General features: G+C 33.3%; 3 protein-coding genes across 3 annotated transcripts; all 3 read right to left on the bottom strand.

Moving 5' to 3' along the window:
- Positions 1-36: 36 nt before the first annotated feature.
- Positions 37-4266, bottom strand: LOC131801566 (all trans-polyprenyl-diphosphate synthase PDSS2-like). Its single transcript, XM_059120360.1, has 4 exons — positions 3500-4266; positions 978-1155; positions 382-913; positions 37-329 (listed from the first exon to the last, which is right to left on the bottom strand). The coding sequence occupies exons 1-4, from the start codon at positions 3790-3792 to the stop codon at positions 49-51; spliced, it is 1284 nt and encodes a 427-aa protein (XP_058976343.1). The 5' UTR covers positions 3793-4266; the 3' UTR covers positions 37-48.
- A 70-nt stretch (positions 4267-4336) lies between these two features.
- LOC101889727 (alpha N-terminal protein methyltransferase 1) lies at positions 4337-5669 on the bottom strand. The gene is made up of 2 exons (XM_005191993.4): positions 5424-5669; positions 4337-5365 (listed from the first exon to the last, which is right to left on the bottom strand). Exon 2 carries the CDS (start codon positions 5333-5335, stop codon positions 4574-4576), a length of 762 nt encoding a protein of 253 aa, XP_005192050.2. The 5' UTR covers positions 5336-5365; positions 5424-5669; the 3' UTR covers positions 4337-4573.
- A 6898-nt stretch (positions 5670-12567) lies between these two features.
- On the bottom strand, positions 12568-26623 carry LOC131801735 (uncharacterized). Its single transcript, XM_059120678.1, has 4 exons — positions 25481-26623; positions 23190-25410; positions 16812-17202; positions 12568-12731 (listed from the first exon to the last, which is right to left on the bottom strand). The coding sequence occupies exons 1-4, from the start codon at positions 26590-26592 to the stop codon at positions 12568-12570; spliced, it is 3888 nt and encodes a 1295-aa protein (XP_058976661.1). The 5' UTR covers positions 26593-26623.
- Between the last annotated feature and the right edge of the window lie 235 nt (positions 26624-26858).

Here is a 26858-nt window from a genome sequence, read left to right as displayed (position 1 = left end):
AAATCCCTCGTACATTTCATAAAAAACACCCATGTATTTAATTAATATTTATTCACAACGTCTATTTAAACACAAAATCATATTTTTCAAAGCATTTCTAGCATCATTATTTTTAAATTTTGAAAGGCAATTCAACACAGCTTCTTGATGCTTCCGATATAATTGTTCTGTTTTAATCAGGCCGGGACCACGCAAAATGATATTGCGAACTTTCTCGTAATTAACATTTTCCACGTTTTCTTTGCCTTTTTCAATTTCATCATAGAGTGATGGGTCATTTTCCAAATGGTATAGAACTGGAGCACTAACTAAGCTGAAACAAGTCGGATCTAAGGAAATTTGTATGAAATACTATCTTAATAAATGCAATTTGTACTGTACCTTCCACATTGTTGGTTGGCATAAATGTCATGAGGTCTATTGATGATTGCCAAGCTAAATGAAAGTGTTTGCCAAATAAATAGGCTTCATTCTGAACGTCAGTGTTGTGTTTGGCTAATATCATTGCTGATTTGCATGCATTTCCCAATAGGCTGCCGCCATTTAAGACGTTTCGAAGTTCCCATTCCAATTCGGCATTACCTCTTACCTCAGCGATATTTAAAGGTTCAATACTGCAATCAGCATCAATTGGCTTTCTCACATCGTATGAGCCGTTTGAAGATTGTGCCCTCCATGGTAAAGGGTAGTTTTGTTCATCTCTAATTCCCAAAAATTCTCCATCAGCAATATTTCTTATGCCCGCCATTATTAAACCGACAATTTCCTGGTTTCTAAGTTGGGACAGTTCAAGCACTGATCCGCCCAACAATAAGTCACCAAATAATAGAGCTATTTTATTGCCCACTAGAAAATCCTTATAAGACTCTACATCTTGGCCTGCTCTTGTCGTTTTCTGAAGATTTAGTAAGTTCTAGAAGAGGAAGTAAAAACAAAATTAATCATGGCTTGATGATTAAATTAATTAAAATACTTACAAAGTGAATTATTTGTGATTTCAAAATTAATTGTGTGATTTCGGCTAAATCCCTCTGGCTGTGTAACACACCACCACTACTATCAGTGCAGATTTCCTTATGCCCAGCAGCCCCCGACAGCAACAAAATAATTAAGCCCCAGATATGAACTGCACTTTCCTCAGTTTTCAATAGGAATCTGAAATAGGTACAATAAAAAACAGTAAGGAATATGATACTCAATATTTTGCATATTTAGGGAAATATAGAGAATTTGTGAAAAATCTAATAGAACATACAAACGTAGCATGGTTTTATTTACGTTAAGATTGTGGGAAAAATATATATTAGAGATGTACGTAAATCGAAACCAATCTTGAGAATAATTGCCAAAGTCTTTATCTGATATAATGAACCGAAAATCATTGTTATAAAGCTTCGATATGTCAGTATTTCCAAAACCATTTTAATTTACGGGAACATGGGAGTGAAGATCATAGGATATACAAGGTGAGATGAAAAAACTGCACCAAAGCCAAACGCCATAATTTTTACATTTTTTTAATTTTATTGAATGAAAGCAAAAAATGTCGGAATAACATCAAATTTTAGAATACGTTTAGATTTGTTCGAATTGGTCTCTTTTGGCACGAATTATGACCTTCAAACGGCCCATGAAACCGTCACACGTTGATCTGCAGTATTTTGGCCCATTCCCGGCGAAGCGCTTGCTTGAGGTGATCGACACTTTTGTATTTTTTAGTCCAATAGTCCAACGGATTGGTATCCGGAGATTTTGGTGGCCATTGTGCGCTGGAAATAAAGCGAGGAGCCTCATTTTGAAACCATTATTGGGTGGCGCGTGCTGAGTGCGATGGTGCTGAATCCTGTTGTAATGACCAAGGTCTGCGGCCACAATGTTTGCGTGCCCAAGACTTTAATACACCCTCCAGAATATTTTCGCGATAATAATCCACATTTATTCTGATGCCACGTTATGGCTGCCCACACCATCACCATGGCCGGCGCTTGAGTTCTGGTGGCCAACCGAAGGTGCACATTTTCAGCTGACGAATATTTTCTCATCGGAGAATACCAAATTCGGCAGTTCACCACATTCGGCCAAGCGAAGCAACTCTTTAGATCTTTTGGGTCTATTTTCTTTCTGTTGCGGTATAAGTTCTTGCACTTATTGGAATTTCAATGGCTTTACCCCGACCTCATTTTTCAATATTTGCCCAATCAAATATTGTGATATGTTCAGCTCACGAGACATTTTTTGACCACTGCGACGCGGGTTTCGATCAAGCTGCTTCTTTACTTTTCAAACCATTTCTGCTGATGTTGCTGTTTTCTTCCGTCCACTTCCTTGACGTCGGACTACGCTACCAGTATCACGGTAACGAGCGATGGTACGCGACACAAAAGATTTATTCCCATTTAAATACTGGAGAGCTCTAACGATAGCCACTTGTGGTTTTCCAGCCAAATATAAAGAAACGCACTACCACGCTTGAATTCCATCACGAATAACTTTTTTTTTCTCGAAAATTCTCACCAAAATGCTTTTGTACGCTTGTAAGCAATATAATGAGCGGTCACTGGAATAATTTTAACAGCTGTCGGACGAGTGGCTTAGAAATGACAGCAGTCTGAAGTTGGTTGCAGTTTTTTCATCTCACCCTGTATGTTAGTCCAAATTTATATTCGGCGAGTTATCTGGGGGAGTGGAAAAGAAAAACTGCTCGTACTGGCAATTCCTCAGTTCTTATACAGAAAAGGCAATAATGAAAAATAATTGCCTTGGATGTGCCAGAGCAAAGTTCGAAAGAGAATGATAAAAATTGCCGCTAGTAAACTCGGCTAGTATAAATCAGCACTTAGATCATATGTTGCGTTGGTTGCAGTAAGCTCAAAAAATCATCAAAATTGAAAAATGTAAGAAGAGCCCGCGGAAATGTAATTTTCTTATATTCCTATATAAATTCCCCGTCATAAACATACAATTTCGGCGTCATTCGTTAAAAACAGAAAATTTCTTTTCTGCGTTATTTTTTATTAAATTAAAACGTATTAGTCGGATGTATACTCTTAGTCTATCATCGTATTTTAGAACTCTAATTTGCTATGGTAATTCAAGAAGAATGCTCTGATTTAGTCTGATATTGACAGTATAACTATGGGCATATTAGGATAATTCGACACAGAGTACCTCTCGAATGATAGACGGACGAACTGTATGACAAAAGCTGGACTGACACAAATACCTACATAGTGGTAGGGTAAAAGCTTTAAAAAGAGGTATATGTAGTGTACCTATATGTTAATCGGTCACAAGTTTGGACACTAACATTATGTATAAAATTTTACCATCTTATAAGAGATTCAAGATCACCTAAAATTTTGACCTAGTTTTCATACGGATGTCACATTTGATTTGATTTTGACATATATTCGTATATGAAAGTACGAAATACTAACTCCATACGAAGTGATTCATAATCATAAAGCTGGAGATACAACAAGAACACATATTTACTCACTTTATATTTTTTAATAATGGATGCTGGCTTTTATCAATTTTATTCTTAAGTATTGACAAGTCATCGTTCAGAATCCATCGTAAACTTAAGTTTGTGGTTGAATAGCCCACGGCTTGTTTTGCTTCTTTTATAGTTTGATTCCATTTACAATTTCCATGCAAGGGTTCCAACCATTGAAAAGAATGTGTACTTCGTTTTGTAGTGTTCAGTTGTGTAAGTTGTATGTGACCGGATAACGATATACGATGATAATTTTTAAGTATTAATATATTCCTCTTTAATACACTTAACATCGTACTTATAAAACAACGGCGCGATTAAGAATGACTTAGGTGGAATTAAAAACAAACTTAATACAATATAATTTTTATTTTAACTTTTTTCTGCACTAAACGCTGATCTCCTCGGATATGGAGTTGATATTGAACTAAAGAATATTAAATTGCCAGTTACTTGGACTAGAAACACAATAATTCAATACCTAAGTTGTATTCACATATTATTAATTACTATATAATTACTAATGTTTAGCCAATAATAATTCTGTAATAATTTGCATAAATTATAACAAATTATTGGGTCATAGCACAGATCTGAGGTTAAAAATTATTGATTATCCAATCAGACCTCATTTTCATAAGACAGAGTTTTCATTAAGCAAGTCTACTTGCCGCAATTCCCGGTTTGTGGGAGAGAAAGGTAATAAGAGGAAAAATTTGTAATAACAGAAAATGCTGTGATGAAAAACGAAAATTGCAATACAATCTACGCATCATGTCTATTATATTGATCAGTCTAATGACATATATTAATATTGAGTTAATCGAGTAGTTAGAATAGGTTTTTGTAAAATTTTATTTTGTAACATATTACAAAAAATAAAGACTAATTATTTATACATACTAAGTAGGTAATTGGTATAACCTTTTTGTGCGAGCGATCAAAGACTAGCTTTATAAAAGGAAAACGAAAAAACTGGGTCAGCATTTAAAATAATAGCTTAAGTAAATCTAAAGAGTGTGACTAAGAAGCGTTCAATTTTTTAGACTTCTTCTACGAAACACAAATTGGTCCTCAGCCTTGATTGATTTTTGGAGCCATTGGTCGACATGCAATCATACAAACTGGAAACAATCCCTTGGGAAAGTTCTTTTGTTTTGTAATTTTTATTATGCGATAGCCAGCTTCTCCAAGGAATTTCTCATATTCGGTCAACGGCCTCGTCACCGAAGAATCGGTTTCATCTAAAACTGTACTATTCGATGAACTTACATTCTCCTTCATAACAAAAAGACCACCATCAGCTAAACCAACTTTTACTCGTTTGAAAAATTTTAGCAAATCTTCATCCGTCAAGTGACCCAGAACCCATTGCGACCACACTACATCGTATTTCTGTGGAGTTGGAATAAACTCTTGCAGTCCCACATTATAAATTTCTCCCAATCGTTTGGGATAACCAAGCGTTGAACCCATATCTGTTACACAATAATCTCGTGCCTTTTCTGCAAAGGCAGGGTCCTGTTCAACAAGATCCACCTTTTCAAAGAGAGGCATAAGTAAGTTCTTTGTAACTCGACCAATGCCTGCTCCACAGTCCAAGGCATACTTTTTGTGCATATCTTTGATTTTTAATTCACGTAAAAAGCTGGTCGACGCCTGTATGTCGACAGCATTGATATATCCCAATCCACCAAGCATTCCATTTACAGTTGGAGGAACCTCTGACCAGTATTTTTGTGCTTTAATATAAAATTCTTGCTTTGCATCTGTGCAATTCTCTTCGCCTGCCGTTTTTGTGACATCTTGTGCGTGTGAGTCCTGTGGTTCCTCCATTGTATGCTAGATGTATCAAACCAGCATGAACTAAAGAAAATCGTAATTAATAAAACATATTTTCAATATTTATTTACAAACACGCTACCTGTCCAACAAATGGAAATCCAATTCCTCCAATTCCAACCAAGTTGTTCAGGAGTCGATTGTCTCTGCTTCAAGCGTGTCAAGCGTGGTTGGTTGTTCGTTGAAACGAAACGAATATGAAGGCCACAAAGGAATACCTGATAAAAAATAAACAGAAAGCAAAGACTCGGGGTACTCTGTTGTTTACGAATGAGTGTAATGCATAACGCCCGGGTACTCTGTTGTTTACGAATGAGACATGAGAAAATTGAACATCTTCACTAAAGAGCGCGGAACTAGCTGCTACTATCGTTTGCCGAACTCGACTATGGACTTGGGTGGAAACCGAGTACTCGACTATTCATAGTCGATTTCAAATTCCTGTTCAACTATTGTGTCCAGGGCATGGCAGAAGAATACAGGTAGATGCAACAAGGCTTGGGAGCATTGATATGTCAAAAAAAAAAAAAAAAAATTAAATGTTTTATCAAATAAGTAGATTTTTATATGTTTTCTTGGAACAACTCTTGTTTAGTAAAAACTCTTAGATTTTTTCGAAATTTTTTCCAGAGGTAGGTATTTTACCCTGATCCCGGGAAACTATTTTTTTCTTGGGGGACGGACCCGGGACCCCATATTTTTGACCCAAAAGTCCGGGATCAAGACCCCGCCTGGACCCGGATCCACTTACCCGATATAGACAATATGGGTATCGATTGAAAGCTTATGAAAATACCTATATCGGGTGGTGGATCCGGGTCTAGTCGGGGTCTCGAATACCTACCACTGAAAAAAATTTCGAAAAAATTGAAGAGTTTTTACTAAACTAGAGTTAAGCCGTTTTCTTATACGACGTCAATCGGAGGTTATTATAATTCGTGTTTTCAAACATTTTTAACAAATTTAAATAATTTTTCATTCAACATTTTCAATTCCAAAATTGGTTTGACAATTCATTGTCCCAGCAGCTGCGTCGATGCGTCTACCAATATTCTTCTACCATGGTCCAGGGGCTGGACATGTGGCCCCATTTCAGTGGCACGTTACCTGGTGCTCCCGTTGTTGTTCGTGCAATAAAGTTGGACATGTTTTTTTCCGAGTGTGCCAGACTTCTGCCAATTTTGAATTTGTATTCAATGTTAAAAAAAAAAAAAAACAGAAAAAAGGTAAAGTCATGCTATCACATGTTAACAATTTTTTCAAATTTATAAATACAACTAGCTGGCCCGGTCCGCGTTGCCGGCCGTACTTTTAGTCTTTAATGCGTATTTTTTAAAGCATAATAAATCACAGATCTGACTTATATAAGCGGCACAATTTTCATTATAAGTAATGACTCCATGACTAAATAGAAATTAATTTTTGTGTTAAATACCTTTATGATAAAGAACATATATAATATCCCAATGTGAAAATTCAGCTCAATTTTTATTGTTGTAAAAAGCTTAAAATTTTCATTCAAATGATCTATAATTTCGAATTTGTATTTCCAACGTTTAAAATCCCGTACTGCTTGGTATTAAGTTTTGTTCACCAATAAAGTCCACATTTTTCATCGTAGTGTAATTCAATGACGACTAAAGAAATGTTCGGTCTCGTGTTACTTTCTAATTTCTTATTTTTTCATGTTTCTGCCACAATTTCCGACTGAATAAGTGCCAGATTGACATTTCGGAGTTTATTTCATGTTCCCAACCAATATTCTCTTGGGGGTTACAAATTAAATACAATACCAAATTTTCTTTTGTGACCACACATTGGTTGGGAAAGTGGACTTGGGGGTATACTAATATGGGGACTATACTTAAATAAATGCATATGTGGATAATTATCTGTAAGATGGTTTTCGACCTCAGGGGTTTTTACCCAATGTAGCCTCAAGACTAAGATGGGCCCTTTTCTGAAAAGTAAATAAAAAAATAAATAAATTATGAGAAGAGGTTTTCTTCCCCCTTAGAAACAAAAATGTCAAATAAGGGCCAAAAAAATGGAAAAAGTGACCAAGACCCCGAAAATACCTTAAATCATATGATGGATATGATGGTGATACTAAAACGTGATCATTTCTTGCAAGGATGGTTTTTTTTAAATTATTAACATAAGGTAAAATTAGTACGAAAAATATGATTAAAATGTAGAATATACTTGAAATCGGGTTGTTCCGTTATCGGGGGTTATGACCCATATCATGACCTGCCAAAGCGATTAAAGGTATTGAATGTTTGGGGAAAATTTGAGTTCTCATTGGACGAATTATTTTCATATGAAAGAAACAGGTCCACTTTTTGAAGTGAACCCCATAATGCTTTTTCGGTCATTTTTGTTTGTATAAATGTGTTAGCATCTTCCAGCTGAAGCTCCTGGAGTTGAAGAATTACACACTCATTTCATTTTTAATAATAATCATTCAGAATTGAAAACAATAATAAATGTACACTTCAATATAAAAAAAAGAAAGGATTGAAAAAAGACAAATAATCTTCAACTGGTTCGCTGATTTTTTTTTACGGCAAATTTTTAAAGGTCCTTAAGAAGTTTGTCTGTAGCTTGGTACAATGATATCAAAGTAGGGCTATGATACCATATGATTTCAATTTTTTTATTTTCTTGGCTTAATATGTCATCTTTATTTGTTTATGTATGTGTTTTCTTTTCAATAACAAAACAATTGTTCAGAAAACATTCAAATTCGGATGTTTTCAAAATGTTTATTTCATCGCATGCATCGACAAAATCTAGAGTTTTTGTAGCAAAATAATCCTTTAGAGATATATAGAACCTGGTTTTGAAAAGAAGTGTTGACCTTTCATTCGGTTTTCGCGGTTTTCAATTATTTATTCAAAATAAATGCAACAAGTTGTTTTTTTTTATTGTTTTGATACTAATTCTGACATTACAAGCCAAACAGGTAGACCTCTATACTTGCATTTTTTTCAAAGTTGGCCTACCTTCTCTTCATTGTACCATGGTCTGTAGAATGTACTATTATTTTGAAATTCGATTTCATTGAAAAATTTTCGATTTTTCCCGATCTTAGAATTTTCATATCTTATTCTCTTCTGAAATGATATTATTCGTATTACCCAATAAATACATAAAATCTATAAATAACAGTTTTATCCATTGTCGCTTTATACTACCCAAAAAACTACACATCATATTAGAATTCCAAAAAAAAAAAAATAAATAAAAACAAAATGGAAAAAAAAAATTATGCAAAATAAAACATTACTATTGTACATTTTAAAAGTCAAAATGAAAATGTTCAAAATTTCACATTTTTACGCGATTTTTTTGGATTTTATGCTTTTCTGCCAAGAGGCAATTCCGAATCTGTCTGTATCGTTAAAATCAGACCGGCGGTCTTTATGTTATAAGCGTAATAACTAACATAACTTTCTTTTACATATAGAGAGACAGATTGAAAAGTAGGCGCGTTCCTCAGCCCCTAAATAAATACTTACGGTTGGATGGAAAGCCAACAGTATCTGGTGTAATAATTCTCAAACCGATATCTTCATTAATTTGGCAAATATAAGGATTTTAGATAAATCGAAACAATGGGCGTAAAAGTAGGCGTGGTCAATATTTTTTTCTTTAAAAACCTAACTCGGGGTATGACGAATGTTTGTACAAAAATTATTCAAATCGGTGCACCCGTTCTCAACTGATTCCGTTACCAACGAACAACAATTGATTTTTATATACACAAATCGAAGATATGAATCTTTTATTATGCTGTGAAATTTGACAAGCTAAATTGCAGAGATAGATATTATTATTTGAAATGTGTAGAAAGAGACGAAAAAAATAAATTCGTCTATGTGTTTAACTTATTTTAAGAATGAGGATAATTACTTATGCTCTGTTCCAGAACTTGCAAGTGTCTAATAGTTTTGCATTTTTTTTTTCGATATTATAAAGGGAAAATCGTTTATGTAGAAAAAACGCTTACATACTTACCGTTCTGGAACAGACCATCAATTAATTAAAAGAACTTGTTTAATATAATTTTGAATAATACCGACCGAAAGTGGGCATAACCTTAATACCGTATTTTAGTAGTTTTACGAAGCTACATTACCTCCATATTGTACCATAGCTGCACCATGGTAGAAGAATATTATTATTTTTTCAAAAATAAGTGGTTTTTAGGAAGTTTTCTTATACGACGCAATTCGGTTGCTATAAAATGCATTTTTCTACAATCTTTACAAATTTCAACATTTTCAATTTCAAAATCGGTTTGACAGTTCATTGTCCCAGCAGTTGTGTCGATGCGACTACCTGTATTCTTCTACCATGAGCTGCACTCATGGTAGAATAATTACACAGGTATGACAGATTAACTAAATTTAAGAAACAAAACAAAACTCCCTGAAATGCAAAAAAAAAGTGTTTCCTTTATTTGGTACTTTTCTACCAATATTTCTATTTAAGAAGAATGAGTGAAACGTAACGAATTCTCCACAATAACGATTTCCTAATATTACTAAGTTGTTTTCATTCCATTTCATTTGATATTATAAAGCGGTTTTTTACTGGCTTAAGTCATCGCATGTCAAAACAATGGAAGTAGACTCATTCGCTAAATCAAATACTACAACCTCTTTTCCAACGTACTCGACCTTGCCATTTTTCATGGTAGAGGAATACAGATAGATGTATCGAAGCTTGGGAACAGTAATAAGTAAAAAATTTTTGAACGTTTTTAAAAAATAATTAGATTTTTATATAATATGAGTTTTTAACAATTTTTCAAATTTGAAAAATTTTTCATTGAAAAATATCAATTCCAAAATTGGCTTGACAGTTCATTGTCTCAGCAGCTGTACCGATGCGACTACCTTCTTCTACCATGCCAATTTTCAAATAAAAGTTATTTTCTTATTTAAAATATTTACGTATGAAGAGTGACATGTTGTTTGTAATTTTAATTGTGCCATGGAACTTATTTTCCATTTCCATTGGGTCATTTTATCGGTAAAAGAAAATTTATAATTTTTTACATATCGTACATTTTGAAGAAGGAAATTTAAAATTTTAATTTTGAAAGTTGGGTTTTGTCTATGAAATATTATGAAGAAATTTAATATCATATGTTAGCATAAGATTACCTTGTATTATTGCGTCATGAGATTAACCATACAGAAATAGAGATTTTAAACACTTCAACTTACGGAAAATTTCTTGGTGCTGTAATTTCCTGTGTCGTCCTCGAATTACGCATGGTACAATAAGGAGGTACAACAGCTTTGTAAAACTAAACAAATACAACTCTGAAGCTATGCCCCCTTCTTGTCAGAATTATTTAAAATTATATCCAACAAATTTTTATTCATTTGATTTTTGTGTTCATTTTTAAAATGAGTCAAATTGAGCGAAAGATGAATGAAATGCCTGGATGATCTCTCAAAAATATGATCCTAAGTGTTCATTCCGTGGCAGAACTGGTTAATATCATTAATGTCAGCCCCGCAATTTAAGATTCTTCCAATATTTTGTTATTATTTTTCAAAACAATAAATAAATACACAAAATTGGCAGAAGTCGGGCACACTTAGAAAAAATTGTAATTTGCTGGTAGCTCCTTACATTTGTTTTGTATCATGGAATTAACGTTTAATTTTTGATCTCTTTTTAAGGATCAAAACCAGTTGAATGAATGTTGGCAAAATCTTCACCAACCTACTATATGGATTGTATACAATATGGACACTGACAATTTTGTGCAATGAAATTAAGGCCAATTCAATTGAAAACTCGGGAAATTCTAGGAGTGATATTGTCGATCTTCATAATTATTCTAGATTCCGCAAAGTTATACTTTGAAGCAAAATTCGATAATTTTTTAACCAAATCCTTAAATATTTATAAGGCTAATATTTACGTTGTCTGTTTTAGATTGTATTTTTCGTTCTCTTATATTTTCTAAAAGGCGAGAAAATGAGGAAGTATTTGGTCGAAAAAATTTAAATTTCTTGCCAACTGTATGCTCATATTCAAGGAAAATATATACAAAAAATTTGACAGTGAAGGGAAATTAAACATATGTTTGAAATGTGAAAAGGAAAGATAAATTCATGGTACAATTAACAAGGTAATCTCATGCTATCCTAAGATAATAGTTAAAGATCAATTTTTGCTTTTAAGTCTCTTCATTGTCAAATTTATATTTTGTAATTCTTCCTTAAATATGGATGTAGGCTGGCAAGAGTTTTTCGTTTATTTCATTTTATGCAGCAGATGTTGTGAAGATTTTGGCAACATTTTTCAGTTGGTAATTCTGCGGGTTTGATCCCTAAAGGCGGATCTAAAGTAAAACCTCATTTGAGGCCTACACAATAACTAACATCACATCGAAATGAGTTTACCTCTATGGATAAATCTTTGCATTTTTTTCCAAAAACAGATTGTCATGAATATGCAATAAAATTGAAATTTTGTGGAAATACGTTTGGACGTATGTTAAGTTTAATTCGAGCAGATGATTAAGGAGTTGTTGTCGGATATTTTAATGAATACATTGTAAGAAATAATGGAGCAAATAAATATTTGAAAAAAAAAATATTTACGAAATTTTGAACATTACATCTGCTTAGATTTATCTCTTTCTAATTTGGTCATAAGTTTGTTATGTTGAAATTATTTGAGCTTAGCCCATTTTTCAACAAAATTGTTTAAAGTTTGACATTTTGTGCTTAGGACGTTTTATCATGGTAGAAGAATGCGGGTTGTCGCATCGACACAGCTGCTGGGACAATGAACTGTCAAACCAAATTTGGAATTTAAATTTTATTTTTGAATAAAATATATTCAAATTTATAAAAAGTGTTAAAAAATGCATAACATAAAAACCCCGATAGGAGAGCATATACAAATCCATGGCTCAATAAGAAAAGTTGTTCAACTTCAAAGAAACTATGAAAATGCAACTCGGTACTGGAGTCTTATTGTGTCAAATAAACATTCAACCCTTGGTTTTATATTTTAAAAAATTTCATAAAATTCTTTTCTTAAGGGAAAAACAACGGAACATAAATGAAATGTTGGGATTATTTTACAAAATTGAGCCCAGAATAGAGGACAATATTGTATTAATCCAAAATTGTACTGTTTGTTGCCCATTAATATTAAAAAAATATGCATTTCTGCTGCAATAGAATTTATAATAATTTCAACACCAATAGGTAATGCGATTCCAATGATCCGTTGTAATGGTCGGGCTGGATTCTCACCAGTTCCTGCAAAACATGTCTCAGGGTTACTGTCATACCCTCATTAAAGGGTACAATAATCCTATTGTCCAGTCGGCTAGCGTGAAAAGCTGCTAAATCAGAAACAACATTAATCAAAGTATAAATTAAGGTGCAAGTACATAAAAAGCTAGGCATATTTTGTGACATTTCAGTAGTGTGCTTATGGGGATGTTGGGAATTCACCACGATTTATCACGGCAAATTCTATTGGGGATGTTGATTTGGGTAAATTCACCACGGTGAATTTTAATGGGGATGTTGTCTTGGGAATTGTACCACGGCAAATTCTATTGGGGATGTTGATTTGGGTAAATTCACCACGGTGAATTTTAATGGGGATGTTGTCTTGGGAATTGTACCACGGCAAATTCTATTGGGGATGTTGATTGGGGGAAATTCAGCACGGTGAAATATATTGGGGATGTTGTCTTTTGAAATGTACCACGGTGAAATATATTGGGGATGTTGTCTTTTGAAATGTACCACGGTGAATTATATTGGGGATGTTGTCGTTTGAATTGTACCACGGCAAATTATATTGGGGATGTTGTCTTTTGAATTGTACCACGTCAAATTTTATTGGGGCTGTTGGCGTTGGTGTTGCTAGTTTTAATATGAACTACTAGATGGCGCTAAGTTTAGCGCAGACACAATCCAAAACTGTGTATGGGATGGTGAAATTTCAAGTTTTAATATTCACCACTAGCAGAGACACCCTCCGAAAAAAAAAAATGTATTATGATCATATCGAGTGGGACTAAAGAGATTCACCATGTGAGAAGTGAATATAAGTAAGAGGTAAGTATCGAAGAAAATCATTTTATCTAGATGGCTCTCAGAATGCTTTTATATAGTCAACATGTTGATTACTGCAGTCAAATGTGCTTATTAATTTATTTGAAAACATATATTTCAAGAAATCGACTTCAATAAATGTGATATATTATAGAAGAGTTTCAATTGACAAATATGCTGCAATTATTGATATTTCAGGGGTTTTAAGAAAAACGATAACGAAGTCGAGTGGGTTGAACACGAAAATCAGCATGTTGGCTATGCAAAACATGATGAGATAAAAAGACAAAACTAACTTTTCGTTGTACTTGTTTTAATTTGTCTATAATTTTAGCGACTCAAAAATGTTCAGTTATTCCCATCGAAACGATATAGGCGACATCTAACGGTGAGTTCCATCCATACTATCCATAAATTATGTTGTAGCATAGACACACTCCAAAACTATTGAAATATGATCATATCGAATGGGGCTAGAGAGATCCACCATATGAGAAGTGAATATAGCAGAGACAAATTTGGTTAGTATCATAGTCAACAAGAAGATGTGTGTTCTATTATTTTGTCCAGATGGCTCTCCAGTCATTTCCCTCGAAACGATATAGGCGACATCTAACCACCAATTAATGTTGTAGCATATACACACTAAAAAAATGCTGCTGTAGCCAATCAAAGCAAATTCTTCTTGTGTGGACAGGCATTTTGATACATTATATCGATCGCTTTTTGATAGTTTTGTCGATGAAGAATTTGTTTACATTATGTAGCAATTTGAGAGAATTGAAACTGAAAGAGTTTCATGACAAACCCTGCATCAATTCGGTATTGAAGATTGAAGGGATTTGAAGAAGGAAACACCATTGTTTACATTAACTAACAATTGGATTTCTGTGAAATGGATATGAGAATTTGGGGGGAAGCGTTGTTGCAGAGTTTCATGACAAATTCTGCTTCAACGATAGATTGGAGCATGAATGAGAACATGCTTAACTATGCTCAAAATTAAAAACTCTAGTAACTCTGTAATATTGTGAAATTCGCGTTAAATATTCCTATATATAGAAGACAATTTCAAGTAAGGCTCACAGTATAAAATTAAACATTGAACGTGATATTATGGCGAACGCAGATTTAATAAACTTATTCAATTCTTTCAGTTATAAAAAAATAATAACTTTGAAAGAAATGGAGGATAACAAAGAATACAACATCCATGGCGCCTTTAGAACAAATACAAAATATGGGGAAAGAATTGTGCTGAAAATTAATGATGCTATCCTCTATTTGCCGTCAAGATTCCTCTCGCTGGCGGATGAATACATAAAAGAAATAGCTGGTGGGGGTTATTCTGTGACGAAAACTGTGTTGAAAGATGGAAGCGGAAAGAGTCTTTACAAACTAGAATTAAAACATTTGGATCAACCAGATTATTTTTATCAACCATATTTAACATAAACTGAAAAGTAAATAAATATTTTGTTTGAAACTAAAAATTGCAAGCTGTTTTCATTTTAATGTGTGCAGAGAAATATTTCAGTTTATTAGTGAAGCTTTAGAAAGGAAGATGTCTCTTCTTAATAAGGAAGACGAACGCTTAAAAACCTTTGCTCGCTGGCCTTTAAATTATCCAGATCCCAAGACAATGGCTGCAGTAGGACTTTATTATACTGGAGTAGGAGATATTACCAGATGTTATTTTTGTAAAGTAAACATTCATAGTTGGGATCAAACTGATTGTCCTGTTACTGAGCATTCAAGGTTGACATATCGTTGCCCATTACTGGAAGGGCGTGAAACAACTAATGTCCCAACTATTTCAAAAAATTGGAATTGTACACCTTCTGAAATTGGTGTAGATGTTTGTGGTCGTGGAGCGAGTAAATGTTCACCCATTTTCTTATTATTGTTCACTTTCATTACCTTTAATGCTTTAAATAAAGTTTTATGCAAATAATACAGTTGCTTGTTTTTATTTATTAACTTTATTAATTTCATCGTCTAGTATGTAGCCAAGTTCTTTCCAGTTTTGTTCAATGAATACAAATATCTTAAATATATTATTTACGGCACACTTAAATCTAGTGTCCAAATGTATAGGACAGTTTGTAAAATAATTTTGGCAAGCTCGAAGTTTCATATTATTTTCTAAATTTATAATGGTAGAATGAATATATTTCTGTAAAAAGATTTTCTTTTCTTGTCCAACAACAAAAATATATTGATAATTGTTCAATGGTGTAAGAGCTTTCTCGACATCATTATAATTTTTTTCTCCATCTGTCCAATCTAAGCCATTCACATGTGTCTTGGTGTAGGCATTTGTTCTGCATGCTTCCCCAGTAAGTTCTTTTATATTAAAAGGTGGACGAAACAAAAAATAATGTGGAACAACAGAAGCACCACACATATATGATAGTTCCTTCACGAAAATACTCTTGTGGTTTCCATGGCAATATTGAAAATCAACCAGTGCAATATCCGATCTATTGATTTCAATCATCTTCTTAGGAAAGTTGAATTTGAATGGAGGGGATATCATCGATGTTGGAGTATTTATAAAATTTTGTTCATGTCCAATAAAAACTTTAAACAAAGATGTCCACAATTGTATGTATGAAATCGTTGATCTCTTTTATAATTGTATGTAATAGCTGGTCCCAAATACCGTAAAACTTCTATCGGGGGTTGAAGATTACCGAAACTGTCGTAATAGTCGATATTATTATTGATTTTATTATATGCCACCCAATGCGTGCCAGGTCCACTGCTAACATCCAAATTTATGATACCACATTCAATTCGATGTGGTTTCTTAGGTAGATTATCACGCATATAAACACCTCTAAAGTGAGGTATATATTTTTTCCCAAAAAAACTAATATTTACATCGGTTAGAGGACCTTTGGGTAGCTGCTTAATTAGTTTTTTGGAGTTTTATTTTCATCAACATAAATTCCATAGCCCTTTTTATATGGTTTGAGATAGAGACCTTTACCCATAGCTATAGCTTCTATTGTTTTGTTATGTCTGGTTTGTTCATCCAACTCTTGTTTGGCTTTTTTTGCATTTAAAACGGCATTGGTAATTGCTGAACTACCCGATGCTAAGGCTCCCAATGCTCCTAATCCAGTTAGAATGGGAATGAGAGGAAGAAATCCACCTCTTTTGGGCACGCTTATTACTCGCGGTATAGCGACCTTTGATTTTTTTCCTCGAAACGTCTTTTGTATTTCATGTCTGGCTATTTTTATGGCTTCATCAATATCAGTTGGTTTTTTGCTTTTAAGGGAACTTGTAGCTTTTTTAAAGCGTTTTTAAAAAGTTGTTGACCCAATATTTGTTTGGGGTTTTATTACCCATGCCTAGCTTTGTCTTAGCCTTCATTATGTTAGTTACAAGATATGCGCTAATTTTTTCTCCAATGTTACTATTTTTCGATTTTACTCGCTCCCAAGCCCGTTCAGTTAGTTCACGATCAGCAATGTGACGTTGTTCAATATCTTTATTTTGTGAATAGGCAATATCGTGTGCTCTACACGCTGCATCTAATGGATTAATACCTTGATCTCCTCTTTGAATACGTTTTTCTAGCTTTGTTCCAGGTCCACAAAATTGATATCCTGGTAAATGAAGTTCAACGGGTAAAGAGTTAATCAACTTATTTACCAGTCCTCCTCCTTGAACGTGTTTCTTTCTAATAAATCGCTTCGTGTTGTAAACAATCATTTTATACTTTTTAGCGGGACGCTGAACGAAAGAAATATTGATATTTGATTATATTATAAATATGAATGTTTTCTTAAAACTCATTAGTTTAAATCATGAGATTAATGGAACAACAAGCTAAAATAATTGTTAAAAATGTGGATTTTATGCAAAGAAAGACCCCTCGACATAGTACTTTGCTGCCTGATTCTATACGAGCCTTAATAGTAGGACCATCAAATTGTGGAAAGACTAATGTGATGCTTAGTTTGATAGAAAGCCCCAATGGATTAAAATTTGAAAATGTTTACATTTACTCAAAATCGCTATATCAGACAAAATATGAGTACCTAAAGAAACTGATATCCACTATAAAGGGGATGAGATTGTATACATTTAATAACAATGACGATGTTATACAAACGGACGAAATAAAGCCAAACTCAATCATGATTTTTGATGATGTTGCATGCGATAAACAAAACAACATTAAAAATTACTTCAGTATGGGGCGACATAAGAATGTTGATTCGTTTTATTTGTGTCAAACATACACACGTATACCAAAACATTTATTGCGTGATAATGCGAATTTTATAATCGTGTTTAAACAAGATGATCTGAATTTAAGACATATATTTAATGATCACGTCGGATGTGACATTAGTTTTGAAGATTTCAAAAAAATTTGTCATGAATGCTGGAAGGAAAAGTATGGATTTCTAACGATTTCCAAGGATGACGAAATTCACTCTGGAAGATACAGAAAAGGCTTTCATATATTTATTCAACCTTAATATTATTTAAAGTATTTGCAAATGTTAATTTATATTAGTGCACCTACAGCCATGGAGGAGGAAATGCTGAAACGGCTTGTTAAGTCCAGAAATGTCTTGAAAAAGAAATTTCAAAGCATTAAAATGGGTGAAGAAGCTAAAACTACAGAATTGAAAAATACTTTCAAACCAATAACGGAGCCAATAAACAAACTACTAAAGCTTTCAACTGAAAATACTTCCAAAATGATTATGCCTAAGAAAGAGAAAATGGAAATGTACAGAGATTCTATTATTACAAGTACACCCCTTAAGAATTATAAACCAGATGTTAAGTTAGATTCCAATGCATTGGAGGGGTTAAAGCATAAAGTAGATTACACACAAAATTTCGATTCCTTTAATACATCACAAGACGACGACAAATTTTATTCCAACAATGAGGAACCTATGAATCTATCATTCTTGAAGAAAATTAAAAAACTAGATGTAGTCTATGGTCCACACAAAGATAACAATGGAGAATGGAGATTTGGGGACCAACCACTCAAAATAAGCAATGAAAAGATTATGATTGGAAATAAAAATTGGGCATTAACACCCGGTTTGTTTGAACTGTTGTTTTATCAAGACCCCAAGAACTATGATCATACAGAACTCGATATTTACAAAACAATATTATTAGACACAAATGCGCATAAAATAAACTATGAATCTAATGGACGAACAAAGTCCAACAGGGGACAAAAATATAAGAAAATAATAAAAATATAATAGAGGATACTCACAGCGGCAAAGGCTTACTGACAATAAATCCTGGTAAACCCAACTATATATACTGGGACGATCCCAACGAATTGATAGAACGATTAAAGCTGTTGTTGGCATCACAACAAGCCGGAAACAATAACCATACTAATGAAATTGTTTCTATTATCGAGGAACTGCGAGAAGGAAATATAATATATTAAATAATACTCTCAAGGAGCATACAACATATGACTGTTGACAAGTTTGGACATCATTACAATCAAAAAAATCAATCAATAGCAGTGAGAGAAAATGTTTCGAGATTATTGGGAGTCAATATTGATGAAGATAACAACCTTAACGTGCAAAATAAAAAGATTAGGAATGTTGCATCTCCAGCAGAAGGAGCGGATGCGGTCAACCAAGCATACGTACATACGCAAATCAAGCACATTCAAGAAATTTTAAAGAAAAAATTCATTCAAGAGTGCACCTTCCTAAGAGAAGAAATATCACAACTCAAACGTTCACAAAACGAAATATTTAAAGCCTTATCGCAAGCTCCATTCAACTCACCAGCTTTAATATATCATACCGAATAAAACAATGGAAAAGCGGGGTTTGGTAAATGAACTTCATCATCAAGCACGAAAAAACTTTCCTAGACGAAGGGTTATTACAAAGGGTATTGATGATCTCTGGCAAGCAGATTTAGTTGAAATGGGCAGTTACTCAAAAGCAAACAAGGGGTTCCGATTTTTGTTAACTGTCATCGATACATTTTCGAAATTCGCATGGTGTGAAGCCCTTAAAACAAAAACGGCAACGGATGTTTCTATGGCTTTTGAAAAAATCTTACAAAGAGGAAGAATTCCAAAAAATTTGCAAACCGATGATGGAAAAGAATTTTTCAACACAGATTTTAAAAAACTAATGCAGAAATATTCCATAAACCACTACTCCACATATAGTGTATTGAAGGCCTCAATTGTTGAGCGTTTTAATAGAACTTTGAAGTCGCTAATGTGGAAGGAGTTCAGTTATAATGGGAATTATCTATGGATTGACGTTTATAGAGAATTGGTTAAACAATACAATAAAACACCTCATCGAACAATAAAAATGGCCCCTATTCAAGTAAATTCATCGAATGAGAAGGCATTGTTGCAATCTGCTTATAACCACTTAAAAATTTTTAGGAGACAAAACTTTCGTGTGGGTGATCATGTACGCATTAGCAAATATAAACATCAATTTGAAAAGGGATACACGCCAAATTGGACTACGGAAATATTCAAGATAAGAACAATAAGAATAACAAACCCCGCTACTTATTTATTAGAAGACTATGAAGGAAATCCCATCCAAGGATGTTTCTACAAAGAAGAACTTTTACCCACAAAATATCCCAACACGTATTTAGTTGAGAAAATTTTAAAAACAAAAGGTAATAAAGTCTTGGTTAAGTGGCTGGGATTCTCAGACAAACATAATTCATGGATAGATAAGAATCATATCATATAATCTTAATATGTAGATATACAATATACAAGCATATATTTAAATAAATAAAAACCCATATATACGTATGCATATTTTGTGTTTCAATTATTACAACAAAGAATTTTGCAATGTCAAGAACGTTTACTGTGTCCGGTAAATCTCCAATTCTACATTCAACATATTTACCCCCAATTGAATTGGGAAATAGTAGTTATGAGTGTTGCCTAATAGATTTCCAATCATACAATTCAATACCCAATGTGGATAATGATAACAATCTCTTTCACATTGGAGACAATATTATAAAAATACCTATAGGATCCTATGAATTGCAAGATATTGCGAATTACTTGGAAACGGAATATAAAACTATCCACGAGAATAGATCCATTGAAATTAAGGCGAATAATAATACGCTAAAAGTAGAAATCATGTCTTCTCATGATCCTATTTACTTTGATAAAGAAAAATCTATAGGCAAGCTTTTTGGTTTTACCGAAAAAATCTTAGAATCTGGGAAAAAACATACTTCAAACCTTCAAGTCGACATTTTAAAGGTTAATGCCATACAAATACACTGCAATATTGTAACTGGATCATTCATGAATGGGTCGCCAACGCATATTCTACATGAATTTGCTCTTAATGTTCCTCCGGGATATAAATTGGTAGAGAGGCCAATGAATCTCATTTATTTACCAGTGAACGTCAAAGAAATCGGTCGTCTGGAGATAAAGATAGTAGATCAAGAAGGTCGCTTTATAAATTTTAGAGAGGAAGAAATCACGCTACGTATTCATATAAGACCAATGCAATCATGATTATCTACAATAAATACAATCATAAACAAATACCAAGACACATTCAACACAAAGTTGTCAAACCGACAAGACCTACAATTTCAAAGGAAAATAAAGAGTTTTTAAAACTTATTAAGCTTAAAGTCAAACCAAATGTCTGAAATACTTAACATTAATGAGCGTCCATTCTCGGATGAGAATATTGTAAAGAGAGACTACCACAGCTATGTTCCATATATTCAATCATTTAAAAATAATGATGAAATTCGGATAAGTATACAAAATCAGGATCTTTACATACTTCCATCGGAGAGTTATCTATTCATTGAAGGAAATTTGAAAAATAGCAAGGGAGAAGTATCGCAAAATGCAAGACTGAGAAATAATTGTGTGGGATACATGTTTGATGAAATTCGCTATGAACTAAATGGTGTTGAAATTGATCGTACTCGTTATCTAGGAATAACTACAGAAATTAAAAATTGGATTTCTCTAAGCGAATCCGAAAGTAAGGTTATGAGCAAAGCGGGATGGAAAGCTGATAATGATTTATCAGTAGGATACTTTAATTTTTGTGTACCCTTAAACCGTCTACTAGGGTTCGCAGAGGACTTTGATAAAGTAATTTGCAACAGCAAGCATGACTTGATTCTTTTGCGTAGTGCCAACGATAAAAATGTGTGTTATTCAACCATGGATACGGAGGAAATTAAACTCACCATAACAAATGTTGTATGGAAAGTACAACACATTCAATTATCAGACTATAGAAAAATCAGCTTCTTGAAAACTATTAAGGATGGAAAAGCGTTGCCTTTAGCATTCCGCAGCTGGGACTGCTACTTTAATCCAACTTTTGCTGGTGGAAGACAACACAGTTGGAGTGTTAAATTGTCTGTCAATCATGAAAGACCACGATATGTTGCTTTGATATTTGAAAAAGACAACAAGCTGGAACATTGCGAACTTAAAAACATCAAAGTTCACTTGAACTCTGAAACCTATCCTTACGATGATTTGAATGTAAAGTTCGAAGAAAATGGCTATGCAGTACTATATGACATGTATACAAAGTTTCAACAATCATATTACATGAGGGAGCCACAACCACTTCTTACATATGCAAGTTTTAAAGACAAGCCCATCGCCGTTATTGACATTAGCAATCAAAACGAAGCTGTTAAGAATGGACCAATCGATTTAAAAATCCAATTTGAAACCAATAAACCAATTCCACAAAACACTTCTGCGTACTGTTTAATTATACATGATCGTCTGGTCGAGTACGTTCCATTAACAGGAATTGTACGAAAAGTAGTATAATCTATTTTATACTCACCTTTGCAAGAATATTTCAATAAAACGCAATTTACATAAATTTATAAACAAAAATATTTTGTTTTATTTTATAATAAGAATAGTTAAAGACTAGTTAAAATATAATACACTTATATTTACTTAAAAATTAAACATTTTGTGTTGCGAGAAAATATTAATATGATGACATTTGTAGTGAATAAAGACAATTAAATTAATATTATTACTATGCTCTTTTATCTGTATATTGAAACTTAAATCATAATTAAATTTATATTTTAATCCAAGTCCATTGAGACAGATTCATTTGAGTTATTTACATTTGTTTCATGAAGGTTATTTAATCTATAGTGGCCCCAAGCATAGGTGTGAATACCATCCTCTAGAATAAATCGTTTATCATCTTGATGGCTTAGCGATATTTTAGTAATTTTGTCTGTATATATTGTATGCTGCCTTGACCTAAACGAAAACATGGTACCGTAAAAAACCTTTTTGTTATAAAGACATTCTCGATATTTATCTATAGTATACTTTTTTAGGACCGACTTTTTAACTCCCTTAGATTTTTTTAATTCTTCGCTATCAACTACATTGATGGCATACATTTTAGGACGAAGGCCTACAAATTCAACCATTGTTTTTCCGTCATTCTCATCTTTCATCATGCCAAGTTTTTCTTATTAATTAGAGGAAGTTTATATTTATTTTCTTTTGAAAACCCTGAGGTGTCAAATCTAGCCAATATTTCATCTAAAGATAATTCGGAATACAAATTCCGTCCGTAAAATGTTAATATGAACGAATCTGTATCCATATAATTTAGAATAAAATCCTCACCAAATTTCACTTTTAGAAAATCATACAGAAAATCATACATCACCCACTTTGATAAATCTAATATGCAGAACCCTAAGTACAATGGTCTATCATATTTTACTCTGACATTCCTAATTTGAATAGCAACCATATTTTCGGAGAATATCGAAAGGCTGTGAAAATTTGGCTTCGAGATTAATTTACTAGCAACATTCCTTCTTCTTTGGTTTGCCTCATCTACCCACATTGTCACAATTTTCACAGTTTTTCTTTTGTCGATATTCTCCATTGTCTTACCGAATGAAGAGTTATTCAATAATTTAAAAAAATCTTTTTCAAAGGCATTTTCAGCCTTTTCCCTATGTTCATTATTCTTCAGTATGTAAGGAGCTAACCAAGCGCTTTGTGTGAAAGCCAAAACTCTATGGACTTTCTTAAGAATTAGTCCATGTTTCAGAGATTGCTTAAGTAATTTGTAGTGTATGGTGTATGATGTTTTGTCAGTAAAATCTGCAATCAGTTTTTCAGTTTTTGAGCCTTCAACACACTTTTTCTCCGCCAAAAAAGGTAAATCGTTATGTTTGTCGTGAAGGTGCGGTGGATATTCAATATCAACCTCTAAAATAAAACCAGTAGGAGCGTTGTCAGGAATAGATAATATTACAGCTGGATCATTGAATTTCTCCATTTCATAACCCTCCACCCATCTAAAATCTTTTTCAGGGAGACACTCAGTCATAACTGTACCATATAAATTATTTACATCCAAATAATAGATATTTACCTCTGGTTTGGCACTATTATAATTGGGAGCATCTTCATTATTTGCTACCGAGTGTCTGTTTGAGCACTGGGTAAGCCCTCCCCGAATACCATTTTTGCAGAAATTGTACATGTCTATATCTCTGAGTAGCTCAAGTTCGACTTTAGTACATAGTAGCATTGCATCCCAAGATAGAGATGGTGCTGTGAGATATTGACAAGGGTCCAGTTCGTGAATTCGCATACATAAGCTCCTGAAATTTTCAAATACGTCTGCTAAAAGCAAGACATCAGCTTTTAAGTACAAATCCATGTAGTCTTGCATAGTTTGACATCGAAAATGTGACCAAACATTTGTTGCATGCCTATAATCGTCTGACGAGCATTCAGTATCGGTCAACTTATTATAAAATTGGTCTATAGGGGGAAGTTGTTTCTCCTTCAATTTTTCAAATGATGACATATATTCGTAGGGAAATACTCCTTTCCTAGTCATAAGTTCAAATGATTCATCATCAGGAAAATGAGATCTGACAGCAACAAAAGAATCTCGAGATAAATTCCTTGCTAATTTATCCAAACTAGTAGGCATAAATCGAAAACTATCTAAGAAACGATGCTCTAATCTATTCATTTTCTTTTTCTTCTCTTTTTTGCCCTCACTTTCCTCTTCTTGCTGGAATTCCTCATCATCTTCCTCACTCGAATCTTCTTCTTCTCCTACAACAACTGTACTTTTTAAAGAACTAGAGTCGGTTGACTCGTTATCCATATTAATGAAATAAGACATTGAAATATATTTTTCTTTGTTTTGAGGTATGACTCTTATTTCACCTCCAAATTCAACTAACTCTTTAAAGAAGAGGTGACAGTCGTACGAAGAAAAATTGTGGAAATATATTGGAATAAATTTAGGTAGATGATATTGCAGATTGCAATGGTTATGTACCGCACCTCGATATTGCCCCGTTAAGTGACAATGATCTTTCACCCTATCGTTACCTAAAATGTCGCCACATATACGACAATTGATATCCCTAAGAAAGGCTGTCTCTTCTTCGGGGGTTAGAGTATTCATAGGTTTCGTTTTGGTTAGGTAACTATCATACAAAAATTTACAATCCTGAATTAGTTCTTTCAGAAAAACATTTGCTGCGTCGGGACCACTATATATAAATAACTTATTTAAATTTTCATTAAAACTACATTTAATAAAATAACTAAAAGCACATGGAATATGCTTCTTTACCTTTTCCGTTTTTTTACTCGCCCCATTGTTCTCATCTTCCTGCACGTCTTCCAGTACACTTTCGGAGTCAGCATAAATAACGAAAGGCACCTTATCCTTTTTCTTGTGATTGACGAACTTTAGTACGGCTTCTTTTTTGTTCGGCAGGGCACAGACTACTTTTCCACACTGCTTTTTGTGAGTCATACATTTATTTTCATCGTGGAAACATTGCAGGCATCCAAAACAAAAGTAACCTTTCTCCTTATGACTTGTGAATTGAGACCGCATAAGACTGAAAAAAAAAGAACAAATACATGATTATTATGATATGGTTTTGATTGATAAGTTTTGTTTATAATTACCAAGACATATCCATAACCAAAATGTAATGGAAATTTTCTTCGTTGTGCAGCAATATTAAATTAATGTGATTGCTTTTCGTCTCCTTTGTTAAGTAATATGGACCAACGACCGACTTGTTTTCATAACCGAAAACATTTACGCTAATCTCTGGGTTGTTCATTTCAAATTTTTTTATATATTTAAGACCCAATGGGAAATTTAATTGTTCGAAATTTAGCGATATTCCAGACTGCAGAATAATGACATCTTGGTGTATGTCTACGTTATATGAAGAGGTTATACTCGGATCTCCATATGCAGTTTCCCCCAATGCAACAACCATACACCACTTAAAACAAAAGTCATCATAGTTTTTGATGTTAAGGCACGCACCCTTCTTGTTGCTTAATGATTTCGGAGTTGGAATATAATGTGAGCCACGTGTTAAGTTGGCTCTCAACACATTTATGTCAAGTTTTAAAAGTTTCTCCAGGGCCCAATTAGAGCCTCTTTCTTGGAACTCTTCTGATTTAGCTATAATTTCCACACAGTGGTTGAAAACGACCTCTTCCAAATCATCTCCCAGGGTTAATAGCGTTGTTTTTGAAATATGATTAAATATATTTTCAATAGTTAACTCTTTGGAAGTTGAAGGTCCATCTTTTTCATTGTTTGGTTTCACATACAGTCCTTGGAGTTCCATATTAAATTTTATGAGCGTTTTACCGTTTAACTCATTTTTCAAGGTTTTAATTATTAATTCTTTTGAAGCATTAAGAAAATCGATCGGGTACAAAATGTCTTTATTGTTTTGTATCTCATAGCTGAGTATATTTTTGTTAAATGCACTTTTAACAATTTTTATGTCAGAATCCAGATTTTTTCTCACGGTGGATCGATGTTCTTCGCTACGAACGTGTGATCGTATATTATTCACAATTTTATCACAATCACCACAAAACTTTTCCACCTTCACAGCTGATTTATTTTCATGCTGCTGCTTTAGTTTTTCTTGTTGTTGATCTCGATTTTGTTTCATTACATGCTCATCTCCATGATGGTTCTCTAAGTGCAATTCTAAATCGTTTACACTTTCACATAAAACATCACAAAACATACAATGCTTTTTCATATGTTTCACAAATTCATTTTTTTCCTTGTAATAAAGGCTGCATGACCAACAAATTTTTTGAGACATTATAAAAACTTTTTTAAGAATATTAAGAAACGATGCTTATTAATCTGTGACTTGTTGAGTACTGAAATTTCTTCCAATCCAATCAATACATTATTGACTACATTTTGTAAACAAATAGAAATTCTGTGATTGAAGCAGAATTTGTCATGAAACTCTGCAACAACGCTTCCCCCCAAATTCTCATATCCATTTCACAGAAA

Source organism: Musca domestica, unplaced genomic scaffold, assembly GCF_030504385.1.
Source record: "Musca domestica strain aabys unplaced genomic scaffold, Musca_domestica.polishedcontigs.V.1.1 17, whole genome shotgun sequence".
NCBI classification, from domain to species: Eukaryota; Metazoa; Arthropoda; class Insecta; order Diptera; family Muscidae; genus Musca; species Musca domestica.
Note: the sequence above shows the minus strand (reverse complement) of the source record. Positions and strands in the feature narration are given on the sequence as shown.

Excerpts from the sequence above, each read along its gene's own strand:
- LOC131801566 (XM_059120360.1), bottom strand. The coding sequence starts at position 3,792 with ATGTTAAGTGTATTAAAGAGGAATATATTAATACTTAAAAATTATCAT. Across the intron at positions 914-977 it reads AATCACAAATAATTCACTTT|AACTTACTAAATCTTCAGAA; the intron begins GTAAGTATTTTA and ends TTCCTCTTCTAG. Across the intron at positions 330-381 it reads GCCAACCAACAATGTGGAAG|ATCCGACTTGTTTCAGCTTA; the intron begins GTACAGTACAAA and ends AAATTTCCTTAG.
- LOC101889727 (XM_005191993.4), bottom strand. The coding sequence starts at position 5,335 with ATGGAGGAACCACAGGACTCACACGCACAAGATGTCACAAAAACGGCA.
- LOC131801735 (XM_059120678.1), bottom strand. The coding sequence starts at position 26,592 with ATGAAAAAGCATTGTATGTTTTGTGATGTTTTATGTGAAAGTGTAAAC. Across the intron at positions 25,411-25,480 it reads TTGGTTATGGATATGTCTTG|TCTTATGCGGTCTCAATTCA; the intron begins GTAATTATAAAC and ends TTTTTTTTTCAG. Across the intron at positions 12,732-16,811 it reads TAAGACAAAGCTAGGCATGG|CAGCTTTTCACGCTAGCCGA; the intron begins GTAATAAAACCC and ends TTTCTGATTTAG.